Source organism: Pantherophis guttatus, chromosome 3 (genome assembly GCF_059756535.1).
Source record: "Pantherophis guttatus breed Tessera chromosome 3, ASM5975653v1, whole genome shotgun sequence".
Taxonomy (NCBI): Eukaryota; Metazoa; Chordata; class Lepidosauria; order Squamata; family Colubridae; genus Pantherophis; species Pantherophis guttatus.
Genome location: NC_142065.1, coordinates 112,241,394 through 112,267,187, shown reverse-complemented (window position 1 = coordinate 112,267,187; position 25,794 = coordinate 112,241,394). Strand labels below are relative to the sequence as shown.

Here is a 25,794-nt window from a genome sequence, read left to right as displayed (position 1 = left end):
GGGAGACTTAGTGCGGCCACATGTTTACTGGACCCCGTGTCCCTCCTGGTTGGTACTGGCCTCCCGGGAGGTTACACGAGGCTGGCTCCAGGGTGTTATCAACGCTTCGCTGAGTGAGGGTCACTTCCCCGTCGCCTTGAAAGAGGCGGTGGTGAGGCCTCTCCTCAAGAAGCCGTCCCTGGATCCGGCAATATTGGCCAACTACCGTCCTGTCTCCAACCTTCGCTTCCTGGCGAAGGTTGTTGAGAGTGTGGTCGCGTGACAGTTTCCGCAATTCCTGGAGGAAACGTCCTATCTAGATCCGTTCCAATCGGGTTTCAGGCCTGGGCACAGCACGGAAACGACATTGGTCGCGTTGGTTGATGATCTCTGGAGGGCTCGGGACAGGGGTTGCTCCTCTGTTTTGGTCCTGTTAGACCTCTCAGCGGCTTTTGATACCATCGACCAATCTATCATGCTGCACCGGTTGGAAGAGTTGGGGATGGGGGGCAGCGTGTTACGGTGGTTCTCCTCCTTTCTCTCCGACCGGTCGCAGTTCGTGTTGGCAGGGGGGCAGAGGTCGACCTCGAGGCCTCTTATATGTGGAGTGCCTCAGGGGTCGGTCCTCTCGCCCCTCCTGTTCAACATTTATGTGAAGCCGCTGGGCGAGATCATCCGTGGCTTTGGGGTGAGATACCACCAGTACGCTGATGACACTCAACTGTACATCTCCACCCCAGGCCACCCCAACGATGCCCTTGAAGTGATGTCCCAGTGCCTGGAGGCTGTGCGGATCTGGATGGGAAGGAACAGGCTCAAGCTCAACCCTTCCAAGACTGAGTGGCTGTGGCTCCCGGCATCCCGATATAGTCAGTTGACTCCATCACTGACTATTGGGGGCGAGTCGTTGGCCCCCACAGAGAGGGCTTGCAATCTGGGAGTCCTCCTGGATATGCAGCTGTCCTTGGAGGAACATCTGACGGCTGTGACCAGGGGTACCTTTTGTCAGGTTCGCCTGATTCGCCAGTTGCGGCCCTTTCTTGATCGGGATTCCCTGTGCACAGTCACTCATGCCCTCGTCACCTCTCGCCTTGACTACTGCAACGCTCTCTACATGGGGCTCCCCTTGAAGAGCACCCGGAGGCTCCAGCTGGTCCAGAACGCAGCAGCGCGGATAGTGACGGGAGCAGCATGGCGCTCCCATGTAACACCGCTCCTGCATGAGCTGCACTGGCTCCCGGTGATCTTCCAGGTGCGCTTCAAGGTGTTGGTTATCACCTTTAAAGCGCTCCATGGCATAGGGCCTAGCTATCTTCGAGACCGCCTGCTGCCATCGACGACCTCCCATCGACCTATGCGCAGAGAGGGCCTCCTCGGGGTGCCATCAGCCAAACAGTGCAGGCTGGTGACCCCAGGGGGAGGGCCTTCTCTGTGGGGGCACCTACCCTCTGGAATCAATTGCCTCCAGAGATAAGGAGAATCCAAGACCTCGGTGCCTTCCGCCGTGCCCTTAAAACCTTCCTTTTCCAGCAAGCCTGGCTGGCCTAATTTTTTAAGTGTTTTTAAGTGTTTTGTTTATCGTTTTTAATTAATGGAGCCAAATTTATATATACTTTTAATTGTATTTTAATATTTGTATTTGATGTTTTACTTGGCTGTTCACCGCCCTGAGTCCTCAGGGAGAAGGCCCTATACAAATTCAAAATAAAATAAAATAAAATCAATAAAATCAATGCAGAAATGTCAGTACAGGTAATCCTCAACTTATGATTGGTTATTTAATGATTGTTTGCAAGCATGACAGACTTTGAATGGGTGCTTTGCTGCCCATAAAACACTTCTGACCATTGTAAAATGTTGCATCACAACTGCTGGCATCATATGACCGTATTTCAAGTGCTTGGCAATTTGTTCACATTTATGACCAGTTGCGAAGTGTCCTGTGATCACTATTTGAAATCTTCTCTGGCAGCTTCACCAGAAAAACAGAATCTCAGTGACTGAGATTCTGGACTCAATGGTGGTTATAAGTGGAGAACTATCTGTAAATTGTTAGTTATAGGTTAGTTCTGAGCCTGTCAATTCTGAAAATGGCCCTTTCTTAAGCCTGTCTCTGTGCCTCAGGTTTGCTGCAATGGTACTCGGGTATTTGTACAACGAGCAACCCTGGAGGCCTTCACCAAAGAAGTTGTGAAACAGACTCAGAACATCAAAATTGGTGACCCCCTGCTGCAAGATACAAGGATGGGAGCACTTATCAACAAAGCACACCTGGAGAAAGTCTTGAGTTTTGTTAAACAAGCAAAGGAGCAGGTAAGCATTATCTTTACTGAGCTTTATCCTGAGGGATTGGGCTACTGAAAATACTTCACTCACTCCCGCAGGGCCGGATTTAGATTGAAAGAGGCCCTAGGCTATTCCACTTATGAGGCCCTTTCACCAGTGGTGGGATTCAATTTTTTAACAACAGGTTCTGTGGGCGTGGTTAGTTGGGGGTGTGGCTTGGTAATCATGTGACTGGGTGGGCGTGGCTAGCTGGTCACATGACTGTAGGCGTGGGTAGCTCGTCATGTGACCGGGTGGGCGTGGCTATGTGCATAGACTTTTTTCAGAGGGCTGAAAAAAGTCATTTCTGACTGGGCCTCACACTTTTGACCAGTCCTCACACTTATGACCATCCTCACATTTATGCCCGTGCAGCTTTCTTAACAACCATGTCACTCATTTCACAACTGCTTCTCTTCACCATGGTGACAAGATAGGGCAAAAACGTAAAATGTGAGGACAGTCGTAAGTTCGAGGACTGGTCAAAAGTGCGAGGACCAGTCAGAAATAACTTTTTCAGCTCTCTGAGTAGTCCATATGCACAAAAGGACTACCCAGAGGGCTGAAAAAAGTCATTTCTGACTGGGCCTCGCACTTTTGACCGGTCCTCACACTTATGACCATCCTCACATTTATGCCCGTGCAGCTTTCTTAACAACCATGTCACTCATTTCACAACTGCTTCTCTTCACCATGGTGACAAGATAGGGCAAAAACGTAAAATGTGAGGACAGTCGTAAGTTCGAGGACTGGTCAAAAGTGCGAGGACCAGTCAGAAATAACTTTTTCAGCTCTCTGAGTAGTCCATATGCACAAAAGGACTACCCAGAGGGCTGAAAAAAGTCATTTCTGACTGGGCCTCGCACTTTTGACCGGTCCTCACACTTATGACCATCCTCACATTTATGCCCGTGCAGCTTTCTTAACAACCATGTCACTCATTTCACAACTGCTTCTCTTCACCATGGTGACAAGATAGGGCAAAAACGTAAAATGTGAGGACAGTCGTAAGTTCGAGGACTGGTCAAAAGTGCGAGGACCAGTCAGAAATAACTTTTTCAGCCCTCTGAGTAGTCCATATTTATTTATTTATTTATTTATTTATTTATTTATTTATTAAATTTCTATACCGCCCTTCTCCAATAGGACTCAGGGCGGTGCACAGCCAAGATAAAAACAAAGCATACAAAATTTAAGAACAGTATTAAAATAATTAAATATTTTGGCCGAAATTAAGATAACCCAATTTAAAATCAATTTAAAATTTAACTCAGGCCAGCCCAGCTTGTTGAAATAAATAGGTTTTCAGGGCCCGACGAAAAATCCGGAGGTCTGTTATTATACGTAACTCTGGGGGAAGGTTGTTCCAGAGGGTGGGCGCCGTCACAGAGAAGGCTCTCCCCCTGGGGGTCGCCAGCCGACATTGGCGGACGGCACCCTGAGGAGGCCCACTCTGTGCGAGCGTACTGGCCGGTGGGAGGCTATTGGTGGCAGAAGGTGGCCTCGTAAATACCCCGGCCCTAAGCCATGGAGCGCTTTAAAGGTGGTCACCAACACCTTGAAGCGCACCCGGAAGACCACTGGGAGCCAGTGCAGCTCGCGCAGGAGAGGTGTCACATGGGAGCGCCTCGTCGCCCCCATAATCCCCCGCGCGGCCGCGTTCTGGACCAGCTGGAGCCTCCGGGTGCACCCCAGGGGGAGCCCCATGTAGAGAGCGTTGCAGTAGTCCAGGCGGGAAATGACTAGTGCCTGAGTGACTGTGCGTAGAGAGTCCCTATCTAGAAAGGGGCGCAGCTGGCGTATCAGGCGAACCTGATAAAAAGCCCCCCTGGCCACGGCCGTCAAATGATCTTCTAAAGACAGCCGTGCGTCCAGGAGGACGCCCAAGTTGCGAGCCCTCTCCGTGGGGGCGAGTGATTCGCCCCCAATAGCCAGCGATGGCGTCAGCTGGCTATATCGGGACGCTGGAAGCCACAGCCAGTCGGTCTTGGAGGGGTTGAGTCGGAGCCTGTTTCTCCCCATCCAGGCCCGCACGGCCTCCAGACACTGGGACATCACTTCAAGGGCATCGTTGGGGTGGCCTGGGGTGGAGATGTACAGCTGGGTGTCATCAGCGTACTGATGGAACTCCACCCCAAAGCCACGGATGATCTCACCCAGCGGCTTTACATAAATGTTGAACAGAAGGGGCGAGAGGACCGACCCTTGTGGCACCCCACAAGCAAGGTGCCTCGGGGTCGACCGCTGCCCCCCCGTCAACACAGATTGCGACCGGTCAGAGAGGTAGGAGGAGAACCACCGCAGAACGGTGCCCCCCACCCCCAACCCTGCCAACCGGTGCAACATGATACCATGGTCGATGGTATCAAAAGCCGCTGAGAGGTCTAACAGGACCAGGATAGAGGAGCAACCCCTATCCCGAGCCCTCCAGAGATCATCCACCAACGCGACCAATGCCGTTTCCGTGCTGTACCCAGGCCGGAAGCCGGACTGGAGCGGGTCTTGATAGACAGCTTCATCCATGTACCGGGGAAGCTGTTGCGCCACCACACTCTCAACAACCTTCGCAACAAAGCGAAGGTTGGAGACTGGACGATAGTTAGCCAAAACAGCCGGATCCAGAGAGGGCTTCTTGAGGAGGGGCCTCACAACCGCTTCTTTCAAAGCGGCCGGCAGGACCCCCTCACTCAAAGAAGCGTTAACAATCTTCTGGAGCCAGCCTCGTGTCACCTCCCGGGAAGCCAGTACCAACCAGGAGGGACAGGGTCCAATAAACATGTGGTCGCGTTCAGCCGTCCCAGGACCCTGTCCATGTCCTCGGGAGCCACAGGATCGAACTCCCCCCAGATAACACTCTCAAGACCTGCCTCAGTCATCCCGTCCGGACATACCCAGTCAGAGGCCAGTCCTTCCCGAATCTGAGCGATTTTGTCATACAGATACTGCACAAAGTCCTCGGCTCGGCCCTGCAAGGGGTCATCCCGCGCTTCCAGATGGAGGAGGGAGCGGGTCACCCTAAACAGGGCAGCCGGGCGATTATCTGATGACGCGATAAGAGCGGCAAAATAGCTAGATTTCGCCGCTTTTATCGCCACTAGGTAGGTCTTAATATGAGACCTCACCAGTGTTCGGTCGGATTCGGAGCGACTGGTCCTCCAACTACTCTCCAGGCGTCTTTTCCGGCGCTTCATCTCCCTGAGCTCCTCGGAGAACCAAGGACCTAGGTGAGTTCGGTGCCGGGTCAGAGGCCGCAAAGGCACGACACAGTCCAAGGCCCCGGCAGCCGCACTATCCCAGGCGGCCACCAGGTCCTCAGTCGAGTCATGAGCCAGAGTCTCAGGAAATGGCCCAAGCTCCATCTGGAACCTATCAGGGTCCATCAGGCGCCTGGGGCGGAACCACCTGGTCGGTCCCGCCTCCCTGCGGCGGGGTGCAGCGGTTAGAAAGTCCAGTCGAAGGAGCGAGTGGTCAGACCATGACAAGGGTTCGATGACTATATCCCCTGTATCAAGGCCACTCAACCACTGACCAGAGACAAAAACTAAGTCCAGAGTGTGTCCACCCGTGTGAGTGGGGTCATGAATTAACTGAGTAAGGTCCATGGCCGTCATGGAAGCCATGAACTCTCGAGCCACCTCAGACGTTTCGCCGACAGATGGCAGGTTGAAATCCCCCATGACTAGAAGTCTGGGGGTACCAACCGCCACCTCAGCTATGACGTTGAGCAGCTCGAGCAGGGCCGTTGCCACGCGGCAGGGAGCCAGGTACGTGATCAACAAGCCCATCTGTACTCCATGACCCCACCTCACAAAAAGGGACTCACATCCGGCTATCTGTGGAACTGTGGTCTCCCTCGGATCAAGACTTTCCTTTATAATAACCGCCACCCCCCCGCCCCTGCCCTGAGCTCTCGGCTGATGGAATGCTCGGAAACCTGGTGGGCACATATCCACGAGGGGAACCCCCCCCTCATGGCATAAAAGGATACAGCAATAGAGAGGGATGAAGGAAGGGAAGGGAAATTAGAGTAGGAGAGAGAGGGAGGAAGAGAGGAGGAGAAGGAGAAAGGAAGAGGAAGTAGGGAGGAGAAGAAGAGGGGGAGGAAGAGAAAGTAAGAAGGAAAGAAAAGAGAGGTGGTAGGTTTGAGGAGAAAGATTGCTATACAATAAAAAAGATGAAAGGGAAGAAAGCCAACCCCAAACAAATATAAAGATATTAAGATAAAGAATGAATTGTTAAACTTTAAAGAATAAAAGAGAACAAATATGAATAAATAACAATAATTAGAAACACACATACAAACATACAATGTATTTTCTTTGAACAGAGTATTTGGCCGGTTCACAAATTTAAACAGTGTTTAGTCATTTCAATTAAATTTACAATTTCTATATTTCCTTTTTGCCATATTTATTCCCCATCTATTTTTGTAAAAAACCAATATTACCCTCATCCTCATCTCTAATCTTAATCAAATTCAATTTTTCCCTTCTATTCTATATTATACCCCTTCCCATTGTCTTCTATTTTTATATCCATCCTCACATTGGTTAATTATGTAATATTAGTTGTTTAATATAAATTCAACATTTTAATATAAATCAATTAGTTATATAACTACCTTTTTTGTATATTAATCAATATGAACATGAATATTCCAATTATTTCCATGCAATCCAATTTCTTACAAATCCATTAATTATATTTACCAATAATAATAAACCAAATAATTTCCCCCATATATTCCTCCAAACCACAACTTAACCATTTCTGCTTTCAGAAATATACAATTAATAGTATCTCAATTATTACAATTCCCTAGTTAAATACAGCTTTTTTTTCTTTTGTGTTTTAAAATCCTGAACTCTTCTCTTTTCCTCTAAATTTCCCGTTGTTTGCACGTACCTTTTTTGGTGAGGAAAAGGAAAAGAATTCTGCCTGCCTAATTTTCCAAACTTGCAGCAACAGCAAAGCAGTTTCACTTTCGTTTCTCAGTATAGCTAGGGGGAAAAAAATCAGCACTCTTTGGAAGGAAGCAAAACAGCGGAGACAAATCAGCTGGGAGCCGGGAGGCCAATTAGCCTATGCTGGAGCTCCGGGGGCCAATAAAATTACAAAAAAAACACCGAACCCTTTGTTAAATTGCTGGCTCCCCCGCCCCTCACCCACCACTATTTATTGGCAATAAATAGTGGTGCGGAGGGGCGGGGCAAGCCAGCAATTTAACAAAGGGTTCGGCCGAGCCACCTAGAACCCCCAGAATCCCACCACTGTGTAGGCCCCTCTGGATCTTGAGGCCCTAGGCTGAAGCCTAGTTAGCCTATAGGAAAATCCGGCCCTGGGTGCTAGAACATCATACAGGCATTATATTATGTATTATGTGCAAAACTAAGTATTCAAGGTGCTTTTCTGTGTCTGAAAAGTTTATGGCTATCCAGTAAAAAGCTGTCTGATCTGGGCACATCTGTTTAACAAACTATAATTGGGTTACTAAAAACAATGAGCAAAAACCACATCTAGAATAAAATTTGGCATGCTTAATGGTAGATCTTAGTGTTTTTATCTCTTATTGTGGAAGAACTCAGATTTGAGCAGCATTTACCATAGAGAATTTTTTTTATAGTCAGGTGGTGTACCTCTCATCAACCTATATTCAACAAATTTAAGTCAGTAATGTTAAATAAACATGCAGGTTTACTTAAGCTGTTTTGACTGTAGGGCTCAACTCATGTGGCTGGTAAAGTCATGGTATTACCTGAGTGAGCAGTGGAACCTTTTTTGGATGATTTTAACAGGCAAAATATGTTTCAACTCTTTTTATTTCCATTCACTACGGCACAATAAATAAATAAATGCCTCATCTCTATAGTATAAATAAATAGATAAGGAATAAATAGGTATAATATGTGAATGTATGTGTACCTAAACTCAGTAGGGATGGGGTCTGGTCTATTAGTTTTGCTTCTTTATTTATTTAGAAAATTTATTGGCTGCCTCAGGGTAACTCTAGGCAGCTTACAATAATAAAAAACCCTCATTTATTCAGTCTTCATGGAGATACAAATTATCAAAATTAGCCAGGGATCTTACTTCTGTTCTAATAAATATACAAAAGAACATTTATTAGACCTGTTTTCATTATAATGTTCATTCCCATTCTATATTCATATATAGCAACAGCACTTGGACTTATATACTGTTTCACAGTGCTTTACAGCCCTCTCTAAGCGGTTTACAGAGTCAGCATATTGCCCCCGACAATTTGGGTCCTCAGTTTACCCACCTCGGAAGGATGGAAGGCTGAGTCAACCTTGAGCCAAATTGCAGGCAGCCGGCAGTCAGCAGAAGTAGCCTGCAGTACTGCACCCTAACCACTGTGCTACAGTGGTTTGTATATTGTTGGCTGTTCACCTGAGTCCTTCGGGAGTAGGGCGGTATATAAATCAAATAAAAGTAAAAAGTAAAGTAAAGTATATAACCAATGGTAGGATTCAAATTTAACAACCGGTTCTCTGCCCTAATGACCGGCTGGGTAGGTGTGGCTGGGTGGTCATGGCCAGGGTAGGCATGATACGGGACTCATGTGGTGCTAAGGCAGGACTTCCCTGAGACCCTCCCTCACTCTCATTATACAGGTAATCCTTCAGTTACAAATGCAATAGAGCCTGCCAATTACATTTGCAACCTGGGGATTGTTTGATTGAATCACGTTAAATGAATGTAATCACTCCTTGCTTTCCCCAATGCATTTGTTAATCGAATGTGCATGTCTTTAAATGCACATGAGGTATCTCAGGCTGGGGAACAGCATGTGAGGCCTAGTGCTGGAGCAGACCATCCAAGGCCTCCCCCAATCCACTGAGATACCTCATGCTCCCCTGGTGTCCCCACAATTGCTTCCCCCACCCCATCTTGCCCCTTTGGGTCTCCACAGACTGGGCCTGCTTTGCTAGCATCTCAGATTCCACTTACTCCTCCCCACCCCATTTCCCATGGATTACTTACTTTTTTTTTTTTTTTTGCTACAAAGGTATAATTTTTACTGATATCTATTCTGTTAGAGCCAAGGTGGTGCAGTGGTTAGAGTGCAGTACTGTAGGCTACTTCAGCTGACTGCTAGCTGCAGTTCGGCAGTTCAAATCTCACCAGCTCAAGGTTGACTCAGCCTTCCATCCTTCTAAAATGAGGACCCAGATTGTTGGGGGCAATAGGCTGACTCTGTAAACCTTAGAGAGGGCTGTAAAAGCACTATGAAGCGGTATATAAGTCTAAGTGCTATTGCTATTGTTATTGCTAATATAATTAAATAAGCCATTATACACTTGAAGCATTGTGAAATGCAATCTGATCAGAAACAAGAAATTTGACAAGCCTAATGTACAATGCTTGATAGCATTATAAAAAGACTTTTCCATGAAATGTTTAAACACTCAGAATTTTTAAATCTGGCAATCTTATGTCAAAAATGGCTAAAAAGATATGAATACCTTTGAAACATTGAATTCTGTGACATGGATTTCAAGAACTACAAGAAGACAAAACTACAAGGTTTCTCACAAAGTGTTTTATTCAGATGATGGTGAAGCTGTAAGAATGTGAAATCTAACCAAAACATTTTCACCAGCTTCTGAGTAAAAGACTTTGGCTGGGGCATGTGGCTGCTTCAGGGATTGAGGCAGCAGCAGCAGCAGCCAATCAAAGCAAACAAATTGCTTCCTTTGTCTCATTGGACTGCAAGGCCCTTGTTGATTGGCTGCCATGCCCCAATCCCTGAAGCTGCTCATTCGAACTAGCCAGTCAGCAGCCAGCAGACTGGGCCCAAACTAAGCCTGTCTAGACTGTTGCAGAGCTGGCAGCAGAGTCGGACAGTGAATAGGTTGGGGAGGAACTTGGGCCACTCCTGGGGGCTGGGGAAAGCTCAGATGAGGGCTCTGTGTCGGAGGCAGTGAGGGAGATAAAAAGCAGCAAGGCAGAGGAAAAGCTGGAGCCCGTTCCTAGTGTGCGCATGCACAGAGCTGCCAGAAGACAAAAACAATTAAGAAAGCAGGGTCAACCTGGGAGTAAGGCCACACCTTGAAGATAATTGGCCCCTCCCATAGGAAATAAAAGAGGAGCAAACAGGGAGTGGGCTTTTGCAGGAAACAATTTGTTCATTCCATGACTCTGAGAGACTCTGTTCCAAGTTTTGCCTTGTACTTGCACAATTTACATGGCAGCTTGCCAAACGAGATAAGGTGTGTTGAGAAATATTCCTTTGAAAAACTGTTTGGACAAACCTTGCTGACTGTGAATGAACGTAATTCACAGTCGTGTAAATAAAAGGTTTTGCTAGTAATTCCTGTCTCCTGCTTGTTAAGGGAGCCTAGGTCAGAACACAGACTGGGTAAAAACTAAGTCTGCAGGCCCTCATGGCAGAGAAACCGAAGACTTTTATTAAGATGGGGAAAGCTGTTTTCCTTACATCTCACATTCTTACAGCTTCACCGGTTTCTGAATAAAAGACTTTGGCTTCTCTGCCAAGTGGCTCAGCCTCTTTCTGTAGCTCTTCGAAAAGTAAGTACAGTAAAGCCATGGGAAATGGGGTTGGGAAGGACGGATCGGGCCCAGAGACCCTCCATTTTGGCCTGTAACAGGCCGGGGGAGTCCTAGGAAGGCCCTGTAACAGGCCGTTCACACCGGCAAAGAGGCAAAGGAAGGCTCACCAGATAGGCAGGTAGCTGGGCTGCATAGGAGGCAGTGGAGAATGGTGAAGGAAGGCTCGGTAGATAGCTGGGCTGCGTGGAAGGCTGGGGCGAAGGCAAGCAAGTGGGCTGGGCCATGGGGGCCACATGATCGCGGCAAGCAAGCTAGCAAGTAAGAGAGTCACAGAACAGCAGGTGCTATGCCGTGGCCAAAGCAGGCGAGGTAAGGAGTGACTGGGAGGGGAGGAGTGGGGGGGCAGCCAGTGGTGCGATTAGCCAGTTCTCTGAACTGTGCAAAAATTTAACAACCGGTTCGCCTGAACCGGTCCAAACCAGCTGAAGCCTACCTCTGTATATAACCCAATTCCTATTGCTATCTCCCTTTCTAAGTGTGTAAGCAATACAACTTACCTATCAGCCACTGCTTATCTTCAGAGTCAACTCTTATCAATAGCCAGTAAGGAAAACAAGAGCAAGCAACAATTGAAATTATATAGGTCCCAGCTGGCAAGAGGGTGCAAGTTTAACTCTAAACTAGTCAGTTTAAGATGGGTGAACTCCCAGAACTCCCCAACCAGTATGCTCTGGGCACTGTACAAAACAACATGCTGGCAAGGGAATTCTGGGAGTTGAAGTCCAGCTATTTTAAAGTTGTTAAAGTTGAAAAGCACTGACTTAGATTAATATAATAGGCAATCTGCTGAATATCCTGATCATAAATATTTTGAAGTAGCTTATTCTATTGTAGTAAATAAGAGAAAATGAAACATGTCAGTCACATGCTTCTTCCATTGGTGAAATGTCAAACCAATCTATTTGGATTTCAAACACTTATAAGACATTATGTGATAGGAGAAGACTCATTTCTAATGCTAAGAGTGATATTGCACCAAGAGAAAGAACCTTCTGTCCAGTCTAGTGTTTTATTATATACACTCAAGCTTTGGTATCTTCCTGCATAGGTTGGCAAAGTTTTGCTAATTATACATAAAATGCATTGTGGTTCTCTGCCATTATCTTCTGTTACACTTTTTAGGGTGCAGAAGTCCTGTGTGGAGGGGATGCATTTGTGCCAGATGATCCCAGTCTGAAAAATGGCTTTTATATGTCTCCTTGTGTCTTAGGTATGGATACTATATTATTAATGCCATTGGCACTACTTTTTAACTATAGTCAAAATGTTGATCTTACTAGACTAGATTAAAGGGGTAGGGTGAAGACAAGATAATAACATGGTGCTAAAAAGTGATTAAATTAAAATGATAAAGTGACTAATTAGTGGATCAGGGAAATGCCGTTGGTATAGTTTACTTGGATTTCAGTAAAACAATTGACAAATTCCACAGCTTACTTTACTTACCTACTTACCTACCTACCTACCTACCTTACTTATTAAATTTATTGGCCACCCATATTACCACAGGGTAACTCTTGGCACTTTGTGTGTGTGTGTGTGTGTGTGTGTGTGTGTGTGTGTGTGTGTGTGTGTTTTCTTTAACATCCATACAGTAAGTGCTTGGTGAACAGTGTATTATCTGGGTCAATATACTTTACATACAATTCTGATAATAATAATAATAATAATAATAATAATAATAATAATAATAATAATAATAATAATAATAATAATACCATTTAAGTATACATAATTGTAATTTTTCAACTTCTAACATTTGTATATATATAGTAATTATAATATGTTCTATTATATTTCAGTATAAATAATACTATTTTCCCAATTTCTATTTTCTACTTCTTTTTTCTAACACTTAATAAAATAACCACCATGTTAAAAAATATTCTATATCTATCCATCATCTCTTGCCCTTTTTTAGAATTTCAACTCTTATTAACTTTTTGGTGAATCTTTCCTTTGGTATCTTGTAACTCCTTTTATCATGTTTATTTAATCTAAATATTTCTCTCTCTTGCTGTTGAATCTCTAGAGCACCCATCCGCAGTTCCCTCATTTATAGGAAATCTTTCTCTTTATTCTCTTTTCTCTTTTGAATTTTTTAAAAATATTCTATTTGTTCCATGGTAGAGATTATTGCTATCTCTTTGTCTGCTTGTATCATTTTTGGAATTATCTCCTCTATTATCTCCTTACCTCTTTCTGGTTTGTCCTCTATTTTCTGAGTTTTTTGTTCATTTTTTATTGTCATTTGCTAGGGTTTTCCTAATCTCACAGTATCTTGCATTAATTCCATCATCTTCCTATGATTCCTTGTTATATCTTCCTTAATACATTGAAACATCAATATTTTTTTATAGACTACATTTGTTTGTGCTGATATACTACACTAATCACTGCTCAATATTCCACCAAAATTTCAATATCCCAGTTGTCCAGAAACACCAAAAACATCAGTATTAATAAAATTTACACAGTACTGGAACCGTTGCTCAAAATCCCCTAAATTTATAGTCCTTAAAAATTTCCAATTTACACCCTCTACATTTTCCAAGTGTTCAATTTTTCTTCTTTTACCTTGTAGAATGTTCTGTCAAATGATCTTAATAATCCAGATTAGCCCACCAAATTTCCCTGAATGTCTTTAGTCCACAAAGTTAGATATTCAGTTTGCCTTAAAAATCCACCTTGCCTTAAAAATCTTCAAAGATCTCACTAATACCTCTAAGCAGCCAAAACTCCAATAGATATGAAACCAAAATAAAAAGGCTTTCCAGGTGTTGTTTACCTTTTACTATTTTCTTTCTTCTCCTTGTGTTATTCTTGTATTATCCAATAATATCAAATAATTTTTACTTTCAAAGGTTATTCTCACGAAGCACTAATATAGTGCTCTTTGACCATTAGAAGGTACCCCCGCTTTAAAATCCAGCTTTAAACACAGCAAAACTTGGGGGTGGGGGATATAAGAAATAAAACTCAAAGTTCCTCTTTCTTTGTACAAATTCTTCCAAATAATCCAGCAATATTATCCACAAATTAAATCACTTTTCATGCTGCTAACAGTTTCAGTCCAGTTTTTTTCTATTTTAAAGCTTCACAGTCTTCCCTTGCCAGTTTGTTTCACTTTTAGTTCTGTAATCTTTCTCCATGTAATAAATCGCCGCTTTCTTAACATTGGGGAAAATCTGTTTTTTTAAAAATTCTTTTATTTGCGTTTAAGTCTCTAATATAGAAGTTGAAAATTGTCTCACCCAGTTTCAGTCCACTTATCAGGTGTGCCTCCATTCAAAACTCAAGAAAGAAAAACCCCAACTCCATGTTTGTAGAGAAAGGTACTTTTACTAAGTATGAACCTGATAGCAATGAAAGAAAAGCAAGATCTGAGGCTAAAGGCACGAAAATTACATATTGAAAGTACTCCCAAATCCCTCCCCCCAAGGACCCTGGCTGAATGTCCAATCCCCAGCCCCCCATGGTGTCATGTGAGGTGCACCTTCAGATGACCCCATCCCTCTGGTATGCCAGAACGGTTGACTATGACTGGCTATCAACAAGTCCATTCAGCTGCGCAGAAGACGATGAGAGGATCCCTCCCTTTTTCTCCCTTTTTGGTCACATCATGAGATATCTCCACCATCTCGCTTCCCCACCCAAATACCTATCCCTTCCCCCCCACCCCCATTACTATGGCAGCCAATAGCAAGCAAGCATCGTAGAGGCTGACATTCGGCCTTCCTGCAGAAGAGATATTAGTCCTTGGAAAAAAACACAAAATAAAATGGACAGGGTAGATAACCCCTGGAAGTATCAAAACATAGAAGATACATAGAAGATAATACAATCAAGGCTTATCAGGGTATTTGGAATGGAATAACTGTAAAAGCTTCGGAGCTCTGACATCTCACTCATTTATGCATTCAGATTGAGAGGAAGGGAAATGTATCCAGGCCACCAAATATGTATGTTTTCTAGAATCAAGGATCCCTTTGACCTCGAAATGTTGTTCTCCTTCAATAAGGAGGGGAACTGGAGGGGGGTTTGGTCCGGATGACGTGAGGAGGTATGTTCAGGTTTCAATAAACTAACGTGAAACACTGGGTGGATCTTCCTAAAGGTTTTCGGTATCTCTAACTGTACTGTGACCGGGTTTACAATTCGTACAATAGGAAAAGGGCCCACATACTTAGACCCAAGTTTTTTTGACTTTTGGGTAGTTTGTAGATACTTAGTGGAGAGGAAAACCCTATCCCCCACTTGGTAGTCCTTTGGCATAGTTCTTGTCAACCTGTTTTTTATGAGCTCGGTGAGCCTTGTCTAACGCCTTACAAGTGACGGGCCAAGTAAACTGAAGCTGCTCAATCCAGTCCACCAAGGAAGGGACTTGAGGGTTTTCCTGCGGTAGTTCTGGGATGGGCACAAAGTCTTGACCAAACACCACCTTGAAGGGGGTAAAACCAGTGCTACTATGTATGGAGTTATTATAAGTGACCTCTGCAAATGGCAGTAAGTCTGCCCAGTTACCTTGCTGATAATTTACATAACACCTGAGGTATTGTTCTAGTACCGAGTTAGCCCTTTCACAAGCCCCCTTTTGTCTGAGGATGGTGAGAGGAGCTTAGCCCTTGGGCAGAGCCTAACAACCTCAGGAACTCCCTCCAGAAGTGGGAGGTGAACTGAACCCCTCTGTCCGAAATTATTCATTCGGGAACACTGTGTAACCTATACACATGTTGAATAAACAGTTTAGCCAACACCTTTGCTGAGGGAATTTTGGGGCATGGTACAAACTGCACCTGCTTGGAGAACAAGTCCATAATCACCCAAATGACTGTATTTCCACCACTTTCGGGTAGTGCAACAATAAAGTTCATGGATATCTCCTTCCAAGGAGCTCCAGGTCTGGCAATGTTCTGGAGTAACCCAGGCGGCTTCCCAGGTGGCCTCTTGGCAGAAGCACACACAGAACAGCTAGCGACATATGCCTCTATGTTCTTCTTCAGCTGTCGTTTAACTAAATGTAATGAAGCCCCATTTCAGGTTTTTATCAATAAAGTTTCACAATTCCTCCAGCTCACGAGGGGTGATCGAGTAGATCTTTGGTTTAGAGAGTTTCAACCCTGGGAGGATTTCTATACCACAGTCCGTGGGCCGATGGGGTGGGAGCACATCTGACGCCCTCTCGCTGAATGCCTCCCTGAGGTCCCAATATTCCTTAGGAATTTTCTCCTCCCCAGCAACACATTCGCTCACTGCCGCTGCCAGCTCCTTCACAGCTTTGGCCATGGAGAAGGGTTTTCCCCCATCCTTCCCCTGCAGGGTGGAGCGGATGCGCAAGAAACCCTTCCTCCAATTCACATGAGGGTTCCATTTCTGGAGCCAGACTAGTCCGAGCAAGAGGGGTCATTCCATTCCAGGAACACAAAGTCTCTCAGAGGTCCCCCATCCACATTTCAACTGGTTCAGTCACAAAGTGGGCTGCCCCCCCCCAGCTACTGACCCATCCAACTGGCAAAACGCTATGGGCACTTTCATTGTCCTCAGTGTCAGTCCCATTTTTTCCACCACCTCTGGGCTGATTACACACCTAGTACACCCAAAGTCCAAAAGGCTTCCCCTGGGCGCCAGATGATGGCACCCTTAACTCAGGGGGAAATGTTACCGGTTCGGTCCGGTTTGCCTGAACCATTGGTAAAAAAGGCTACTGGTTCGCAGAACCTGTAGTAAAAAATGTAAAAAAAAAAAAAAAGTTCCGACGATCAGCTGAGCAATGCACGATCGTCGAACTTTTTTTTTTTACTTTTTTTGGCATTTTTTTACTACCGGTTCTCTGGAACCGGTAGTTAAAACGCTTTAAAAAGTTCCAAAGATTGCACGTCGCTCAGCTGATCGTCAGAATTTTTTATTTTTTTTTTTACATTTTAGGCATTTTTTACTATTGGTTCTCCAGAACTGGTAGTAAAAAATGCTTTTAAAAAGTTTTTTAAAAAGGCTCTGACAATCACAGATGTGCTGCGCAATCATCAGAGCCTTTTTTTTTTACTTTTAAAAGCATTTTTTAAAATCTATTTGGCGAATAGGTTGTAAAAAAATGCTTTTAAAAGTAAAGAAAAGGCTCTATAGATGGCGCGCCACAGCTGATCACCCCTCCCCCCCACATGTGCTGTTCTACTTAACCCATGCCTCCTTTTGGTGTGCACTGCGTGTGTGCACACCTTGTATTTGGTGCGTGGTGCATACTGTGCATGTGCGTGCACAGCACATGCTTGGCGTGCAGCGCGCATGCGCAGCCAGCGAACTGCTAGTAAACCGGTTCAGATTTCACTACTGCCTTAACTACACCTGGGGCCCAGGTGCTGACTTACCAGGGGGTCATTGTCAGTTTCGCTGTCCCCTGGGGTGGTCAGAACTCCCAGCTCCTCCAGGCCTGGAGGAGCAAACTCAATGACTTCCACACCTTTCAGGGCTCTTTCGCGGTTCTTTGCTAGCAGATTCTCAGCTGTCTTTCCTCCAGCTGAGGTCAGCTTGGGGCCAGGTTTGGAGAAACAATCAGCTCGGTGCCCCTCCTTTCCACATCTGAAGGATGTGGTGGACCTGGCTTGGATACTGGGCCCCCTTTGGCCACTCTAGGGGTCTCTTTGGGGGCAGAGCTGTTCCAGCTGTGCCCCCCATACTGTTCTCTGGCCTGGTCAATTTCCACATCAGCCGCCAACACATACCAATGCTGCAGGTCTCAGGGGGGCCCTCGGGAACAACAGCCTTGGTAGTCTTCCTCATCTTTGTAGCATTCCATCAGGGCCTCTGCGGACCACCCCTGCATGTGGACAACCAGCTGGTGAAATTCCTGGGTGTATTCAGCCACCGATCTTTTCCCCTTGGGTAGGGTTTTCATCCTGCTTCTAGTCTTTCATTCATCAAAACGCACTCGGAGAGCCGTCATAAACAAGTTGTAATCCCTCAGCAGTGGGGAATCCTCATTATGTAGGGCCACCATCCACTCAGGTGCGGTCCCCTCCAGGGCCATGACACACCGCACCTTCGCCGCCTCCGAGGCAAAATCGTCCCCATATTCCTGCATATGATTCCAACTTGGGCTAGGAAGAATCCCAAAGCCTTGGGATCTCCTCCATATTTTACTCCTAGCTGAGGAATCTTTGGAATTCAGCGCCTCCGAGGGATTACCCCCCCCCACCACCACCACCAGTCTGCACCACTTGAATGCACTGGCTCTCTTTCATATGCTCTCTGACTTTCAAGAGCTTCTTTCAAGAAAAGCAGGACTTTGGTCAGCAGGAGGTCTTCTTTGTCAGCTTCCTGCCAGGCAGCCTCTCCCAGCCGGCATCTAGCAGCTGTCACCCCGGGGGGTGGGATCTCCGGAGCCTCCATCCGTCCTACACCCAGTGACCATTTGGCTCTGACTGGCTTTTCTTCAATCTGCAGTTCAGATACCATTCCGACTCTTCCCAGCCACCGCGGGTCTGGGGGAGAGTTGACCCAGCAGCTCCCATGTCCTCCTGGTCACTGCGTTGGTTAGACATTCTTTGCTCAGCCCCCACGTTAGAGTTTTCTCTGGGATGGCTGATAAAGCAGATCTTGCTTAATGTCAGGTGTGCCTCCGTTCAAAACTCAAGAAAGAAAAACCCCAACTCTATGTTTGTAGAGAAAGGTACTTTTACTGAGTATGAACTGATAGCAACAAAAGAAAAGCAAGATCTGAGGCTAGAGGCACAAAAATTACATATTGAAAGTACTCCCAAATCCCTCCCCCCAAGGACCCTGGCTGAATGTCCAATTCCCAGACCCCCATGGTATGCCAGAACAGTTGACCTTGACTGGCTATCAACAAGCCCATTCAGGTGCACAGAAGACGATGAGAGCATCCCTCCCTTTTCCTCCCTTTTCAGTCACATCACAAGACATCTCCATCAGCTCGCTTCCACACCCAAATACCTATACCTTCTCTCCCCCCCCCATTATCATGGCAGCCGATAGCAAGCAAGAATCATAGAGGCTGAAACCACTGCTCACAAATAGCTCCAGCACAAATTCTTATCCCAGCTTTGGTCTAGCCAAAATGGCCATTGTCTCTGCTGCCAATCAGGAGGTTTTCTTTGGATGAAATGAGGAAATTGCTGTTTCCTCATGATCTACAAAGCATCCCTCCTTTCTTCACCACCCCTCCAGGGTGGCTTTGGCCCAGTAGGGTCTCCTGGCAAGCAGGTTTCGACTGGGTTTCATGGTGCTCACGGAGCTCCACTATCCCGTAACCATCCAACTGGTCAAATCCTCTTTTGGCACTTCTTGGTAAGATAGAACATTGTGGGATAAACAGTACCAATACTTTTGTCTAAACAAAAGGGACAAAATAGTCCAATCTATCAGAAGCAGTACTGTAGAAGACAGAATAGGAATACAAATCAAAATAGACTAGAAAATGGTAAGAGAATACCTATACAGTCTAGACAAGTGGAAATCACCAGGACCAGATGGATTACACCCCATGGTTCTGAAGGAGCTGGCAGACGTGATCTTGGAACCACTGAACAAAATTTTTCAAACTCCTAGAACAACAGGGAACTACTGCTGGAGTTGAAAAGAGCTGATGTGGTTCCAATCTTTAAAAAAAAATGTGAGGGGGGAATGGATCTGGAAGCCATTCCCAATCAGCCTGACATCAGTACCTGGGAAAATCCTGGAAAGATAATAGAGCATCTAGGAATGAGCACAGCTATTACTAGAAACCAACATGACTTTGTTAAAAACAGATCATGCCAGACAAACCTTATTGCTTATTGCAAACCTTATAAAGTGACTAAATTAGAGAATCGGGGAAATGCTGTGGATATAGTTTACTTAGGCTTCAGTAAGGCATTTGACAAAGTAGGCTGCAGTTTATATCCACCAGATAGATTCACTGGCTGACCAACCACGTTCAGTGTAGACTTCAGTGAAACTACATCTACATGGAATGAAATATGCAGTGGCATACCTCAAGGTTCTGTCTTGGGTCCAGTGCTTTTCAATATCTTCATAAATGACCTAGATGAAAGGATTGAAGGGGCACTCATCAAATTTGCATGCAACAAGCTGGGGGGAATTGCTAACATTTCAGAAGATACTCATGATTCAGTTGATAGAACTGAGCATAGGGCCTTAGCCAACAGGATGCAGTTCAGTTCAGTATGAGTGTGCTGCAACTACCAAAAAAAGCCTATGAGGTCCTGGGCTGCATCAGCAGAGGGATAGCATCAAGATCATGAGAAGTGATAGTACTGTTTTATACTGCATTAGTGAGTCCACACTTGGAATGCTGCATCCAATTCTGGTCACTATGTTACAAAAAAAGATGCTGAAAGATTGGAGAGAAGAGCAACAAAGATATTAAGGGGTCTGGAAGCTAAACTGCATTAGGAATAGTTAAGGGAATTAGGCGTTTCAAGTAGTTTTAATCATAGAAGGACGCACAACAAGCCATCATTACAGGTATATATCTAAAGACAGGAACTGGAAATATCTCACAGGAGCATCTGAAGACAGCTTCTCGAGAGTCAGGGAATACTCAAACTAATCGTGCCAAGACTGCAGACATAACCACTATAACATCTTCCCTTTTTCATTAATACAACTATCACATTTTAAAACATTATAAAACTTTATTAACCTTATAAGCATTATATATATCCATTAAAATGATATAAAACACTATATTATTAAAACATTATAAACATTATAAAACATAGTGAAACATGCAAAGTTCCGATGCAAGCAACTGTAACACCTTCCCCTCATATTAACACAACTGTCACATATTAAAACATTATAAAAGAGTTCAAATTTTAAAAGGGAACAATATCAACACTTTCTACAAATTAAGTCTGTCAGTGGTTGCGAACATCAGCTGCTGCGAGTGACGACTGGCCCTCTTGCACAACTGGCTCTCTTCACACTATGGGCTTCTCCGACCTCACTAGAACCGCTGGGCTCTTCTTGCTGCTTACTGGAGTGTCAACATAAGTTTATACAAGGAACATGTTCTGCAGATCACAACAATATCAGTTTCTTCTTCTATGAGTGGGTTTACAAAAAATTGAGAGTGAAAGTGTAGAGGGTTTTACCAGAGATTTTTAAAAGGGAAAAATGTCCAATTTGGGATACAGATGTTCTAACAGATCATTTAAAATTTGGGGGACTCAAGTCTAGCTAAAGTTTAAGGTTTTAACATTTAAAGAATGCCTAGTTTAAGGATTTAAAGTTCTACAGTTCAAATTGTCTAGTTTAAAATTTTAAGGGTCTAGCAGATCATTTAGACTGTCCAATTTAAATTTTTTTTAGTATTGAGTAGGCTTAAGTGTGAGGTTTGTTCTTAGCCTGGAATGTTCTTTGATTGTCCCTTCCTTCTTGTGATCCTTTCCCTCCCTGCTTTCTTGTGGGCTTGATTTATCTCTTACTTCTCTGCCTTTATATGTTCTGTACTTGCTATTGTCTACTTGCCTTTGATTTTCTTTTGCCTTGTGTCCTATGTTGCCTTTTTATCCTCCATTCCTACTTGTTTTTTTCCTGCCACTATCGGGTATTCAGCTCTCCCTGCTTTTTTTCGTTCCCCATCCCCCTCACCTGTTGGTCTCCCACACTGTTCTGTTGCCATTCTGAGTCACCGGTTCGCTGATCCCCTGTGCTGAAATGCTCCACCAACACCAGCAGCCTCCGGTTGCACTGATGCTCTCCCGTTGCTTTCCACACTCCACTCAGGATCTGCTTCGTTGTGCTGCCTCTCGCTTCTAGCACTCCCGTATGCTGTGCTGGCGCTGCTCCTGGCTCCTCAGCCACGTGGCTCCCATTTGTGCTGTTTCTCCCAACAACAGGACTGCCCGGATGGCCCATGGCAAGCTCGCCTCTTGTCTCCTCTCCACAGCCAGTTCCCCTCCTCCTCCTCCCTGCTCCTCTCTCTCTCTCTCTCTCTCACTGGCTCGCCTTTTCCTTCTCTGCTGGTCGTTGCTTTGCCCTCAGTTGGCCCGCCTCTCTGTCCCACGGATGGTTTTCCTCCCTGCTCCACAGCAGGGCCCCACTCGCTCACCGGCTCGCCTCCCTGTTCTCCACCAGTGTGTTTTGGCTCTCCACTCACCTCGCTTCAATGGGCCTCCGTGCTCTTCGGAAGGCCTCTCGGATGCAGCTGGGCCTCTCTCAGCAGGCCAAGTTCACTGTGAATCGTTTTCCTCCTATTTCTCCAGTCTTTCCTCTCCTTTTCCTTTCTCCTCTTATTTTTCTTTCTCTATGATTTATTCTATGACTTGTCTTTCCCTCTCCACCTCTTCTCCTATCATTTATCTTACTTTAATAGCAACTTTTCTCTTCTTTTAACTCCCTGCGATGTAACTATGCTTCCTCCGTTGCTGCCATCTTGAATTATCCTGAGGGCAGGATAAGAAACAAAGAGTGAAATTTGTTAAAGAGAGATCCAATTTGCCAATGGCATTGAGGAACATACTACCCGATATGTTGTAGACATTAAAAACAGACTTCATGATCAGATGCTTAAAACTAAAACTCTCTAAAGTGGAACTTGAAATTAAATATTTAAAGATGGGCTCTGGCCATTTATTTAATTTAAAAGTTTATCTCAGATCTTACAAATGGAGCTTTAAAAAGTAGTCTAAAATTCTATTTAGTTCTTAGTAGTTGAAGTAGCTCTTCTCATTTCATATAAATTCAGATTGACTGGTTTCTTAATATTGTATTATTGTGTTGCTTTCAGGAAACTGTAAGGACACCATGACATGTGTAAAAGAGGAGATTTTTGGACCAGTCATGTCTATTCTACCCTTTGACACAGAAGAAGAGGTCTTAGAGAGAGCCAACAATACCCATTTTGGCCTGGCAGGAGGTGTCTTCACCAGGTACCATCAAGAAAGGGAATATATTTCAGAAGTGGAAGATGGCTGTGGCAAGTTGAGCTGCATATGCATAAGGCATTTATGACAGCTGTGTGGTTGGAAGCAGACAACCAGCTTGGAGCATGGCAAAAAGCTGTTTGCTGCATAGTTCTTCCATTTGATATAAACTGAGTGTTATCAGTTATCCTTACTTTCTGATGCCTCACTAAAATGTTATCCTTACTTTCTGATGCCTCACTAAAATGGTAGACATCCTTAGCCCATTTATTATCCCAGAGTTAATAAATGATGGACATTTGTACTAGAGAAATGAGAGTGAATTTAAATTATTCTGCTTTACAGAGATATCCAGCGTGCCCACAGAATAGCAGCTGGTCTCCAGGCTGGTATGTGCTTCATCAACAACTATAATGTCAGTCCTGTGGAGCTTCCCTTTGGAGGATACAAGATGTCAGGTATTCCACTCAGCAACTTTGCTGTAATATTTTGGCTGTTGACAGCTGCTTATATGATACTTGGCAAAAGTTGAAGAATTACCCTAAATTGGATTGTAAACTAAATTTCACAATTTCAGTGTACACAAATAAAGCAGCAGAACTTTATTACCCAGTTTACAGTAGCAGTGATAGCTAGTTTTTCCATTGATTTGTTCCTTTCTCATGATAATTTCACCTTCTTTCTGAAAACTGTTTTTATTTCAAAAAGAAGTTGGATTTACTTAAAAAATACAGGGCCTACTTATACAAACCTATTTTAGGAAGGAGGATGCAAATCCATTTAGTAAGGATAACTTCTACATGCACATACAGGCTGTAAAGAAACTTCTCTTAAGTAAAAAATCATGGTATTTTAAATTAAAACAGATTAGAAAAACTGGTATTAAATTAATGTTAGATTTGTAAACTATAGACCAGGGGTGAAATGCTCCCGGTTCAGACCGGCTCGTCCAATATGTAGCGATGGCGGCGGGCAGTTCAGAGAACCAGTAGCAAAAATCCTTGCCCCCGCCCCCCATGCCCAGCTGAGCCGCACGATCATCAGAGCCTTTTTTTTCTTTTAAATGGCTCTGACATTCAAGCTCTCAAGATCAGGCAACTCAGCTGGGATCGTCAGAGCCTTTTGAAAGCATTTTTTTACATGGTTTTACATGTAAAAAATGGTTTTAAAAGTAAAAAAAAAAATTGGCCACGCCCACCGTCACATTACCCCCCCAAGCCACGCCCACAGAATCTGTAGTAACAAATTTTATATTTCACCCCTGCTATAGACTCATAGCTGCTCACTGAGTGGGTGAGGAAAAACACTTGATTTATACATGAAATATTTGTCATTTATAATTAGGAATCTAATGAGTCAGTTTTGTTCACTTCTAGAGTGAGACTATTAAGTCTGTTTCAACAGATTCCTCATTTTCTAATGTATTGTTTGCAAATTTTTAGAGCAGATGGTTACAGTTTTATAAATTTATCTGTCTTTTCAGGGTTTGGACGAGAGAATGGCAAAGCAGCAATTGAATACTATTCCCAACTGAAGACAATATTTGTGGAAATGGGAAATGTAGAATCAGTGTTCTAATGGCTGTAGTCTAGTTGCTTCTGGTTAGCGTACTATGGAGATGCTATGTACAACAGAAGCTGGAAATGATCTTTGCAGCATTTGATTACATCATTTTTTCCCTACAACTACTTTGGATTCCATTGTTTCTTTTTCCTTTCTTCTCTTGAAAGTACATAATGGAGAAAAGAAAACCTTCACTGGCCATAAGATTTTTTTCCAATCAGTCCCAAATAATTCCTTGACATATTGAGTTGAGTCTCAGCATCATATAAGTGTCTGACCATGTGATAACTTATATTTCCCATTACACTACCCAGAAACAAACATCTGCACAAAGGAGGTTGATTGTATTCCTACTGTCTTTTCTAGGCAGGCTGTTTTATATAAAGCAGTTTGAGCAAATAAAGGTTCTGGTACTGGACACTGAATGCATAAAATTACATGACATACACAATGTCAGAAGACACAGTATTCTAACTGTTCTCAATGTGTGGGGTGGGTTATGCTTTATGGGATAGGAGGATTTGATAGGAAATTCATTAAGCCCCTTTAACACAGAAGCATTTTGTTAAAATAGAATTAAAAACAGGTGATTCTGCCTTTCAGAAATGGCTGGAAAATCAATCCCTCAAAGCTAGGATTCTCTTTACTGGGACAAAAACTGTACCGTCTCAATAAATACAAGATTTCGTCTTATATGTTCTTTTCTCACTGGTTATACAAAAATAACCAGGAGATTGATTCCAGGAGAATGCAAATGATATTTTTTCTCCAAATTTGTAAAAATCAAAAACTATTGGAGGAGATAGTCAGAAATCAGAATTTTTTTCCTAAGTGAGAGTGAGTTTCATAATTCCCTTAAAAGATTTAATATATGGATTGATCTAAGTATTGCTGTTAGAAGCAAGACTTGCTAATTTCTGAGTAATTAACTACTATTTTAATATTAGTAGAACTGTAGTAAAGGTACAGTAAACTGTAGTGTACCTTCAAAGCACACAGAGTGGCAAAGTAAATTATTGCCCCAAAGAGTTGAGTTGAAGGGCTCAGTGCTCCTCAACATCTTCATAAATGATCTAGATGAAGGGATTGAAGGAGCACTCAGGAAATTTGCAGACAACATTAGCTGGGGGGAATTGCTAACACTTCAGAAGATAGGCTCAAGATTCAGAAGGATCTTAACAAATTTGAGCATTGGGCCCTATCCAACAAGATACAGTTCAATGGACAGAAAAGTAAGGTCCTATACTTAGGCAGAAAAAAATATTGCACAGGTACAGAATAAGCAATGTATGGTTAAGGCAGGGGTCCGAAACCTTAAACACTCAAAGAGCCATTTGGACCCATTTCCCACAGAGGGAGCCAATTAATTTAACAACCAGTGTGACTGGGTGGGTGTGGCCAACTCAACATCACTCAGTCCCACCCAGTCACATGATGCCCCCCT

The 25,794-nt window shown here is 44.2% G+C and overlaps 2 protein-coding genes across 4 annotated transcripts in view; one reads left to right on the top strand and one right to left on the bottom strand.

The window, feature by feature from the left end:
• ALDH9A1 (aldehyde dehydrogenase 9 family member A1) overlaps positions 1–24,472 on the top strand; it is a 101,029-nt gene extending 76,557 nt beyond the window's left edge. For all 3 annotated transcript variants that reach the window (XM_087891172.1, XM_034409901.3, XM_060690185.2), the window contains 5 exons: positions 2,104–2,292; positions 12,022–12,109; positions 22,652–22,793; positions 23,133–23,245; positions 24,271–24,472. In XM_087891172.1, coding sequence (XP_087747298.1) covers positions 2,104–2,292; positions 12,022–12,109; positions 22,652–22,793; positions 23,133–23,245; positions 24,271–24,365 — 627 coding nt within the window. In that variant the 3' untranslated portion in view covers positions 24,366–24,472. The remainder of the gene's footprint in view (positions 1–2,103; positions 2,293–12,021; positions 12,110–22,651; positions 22,794–23,132; positions 23,246–24,270) is intronic.
• The window catches only part of CRIP1 (cysteine rich protein 1), a 106,036-nt gene that overhangs the window by 39,338 nt on the left and 40,904 nt on the right, over positions 1–25,794 (bottom strand). The window lies entirely within an intron of this gene.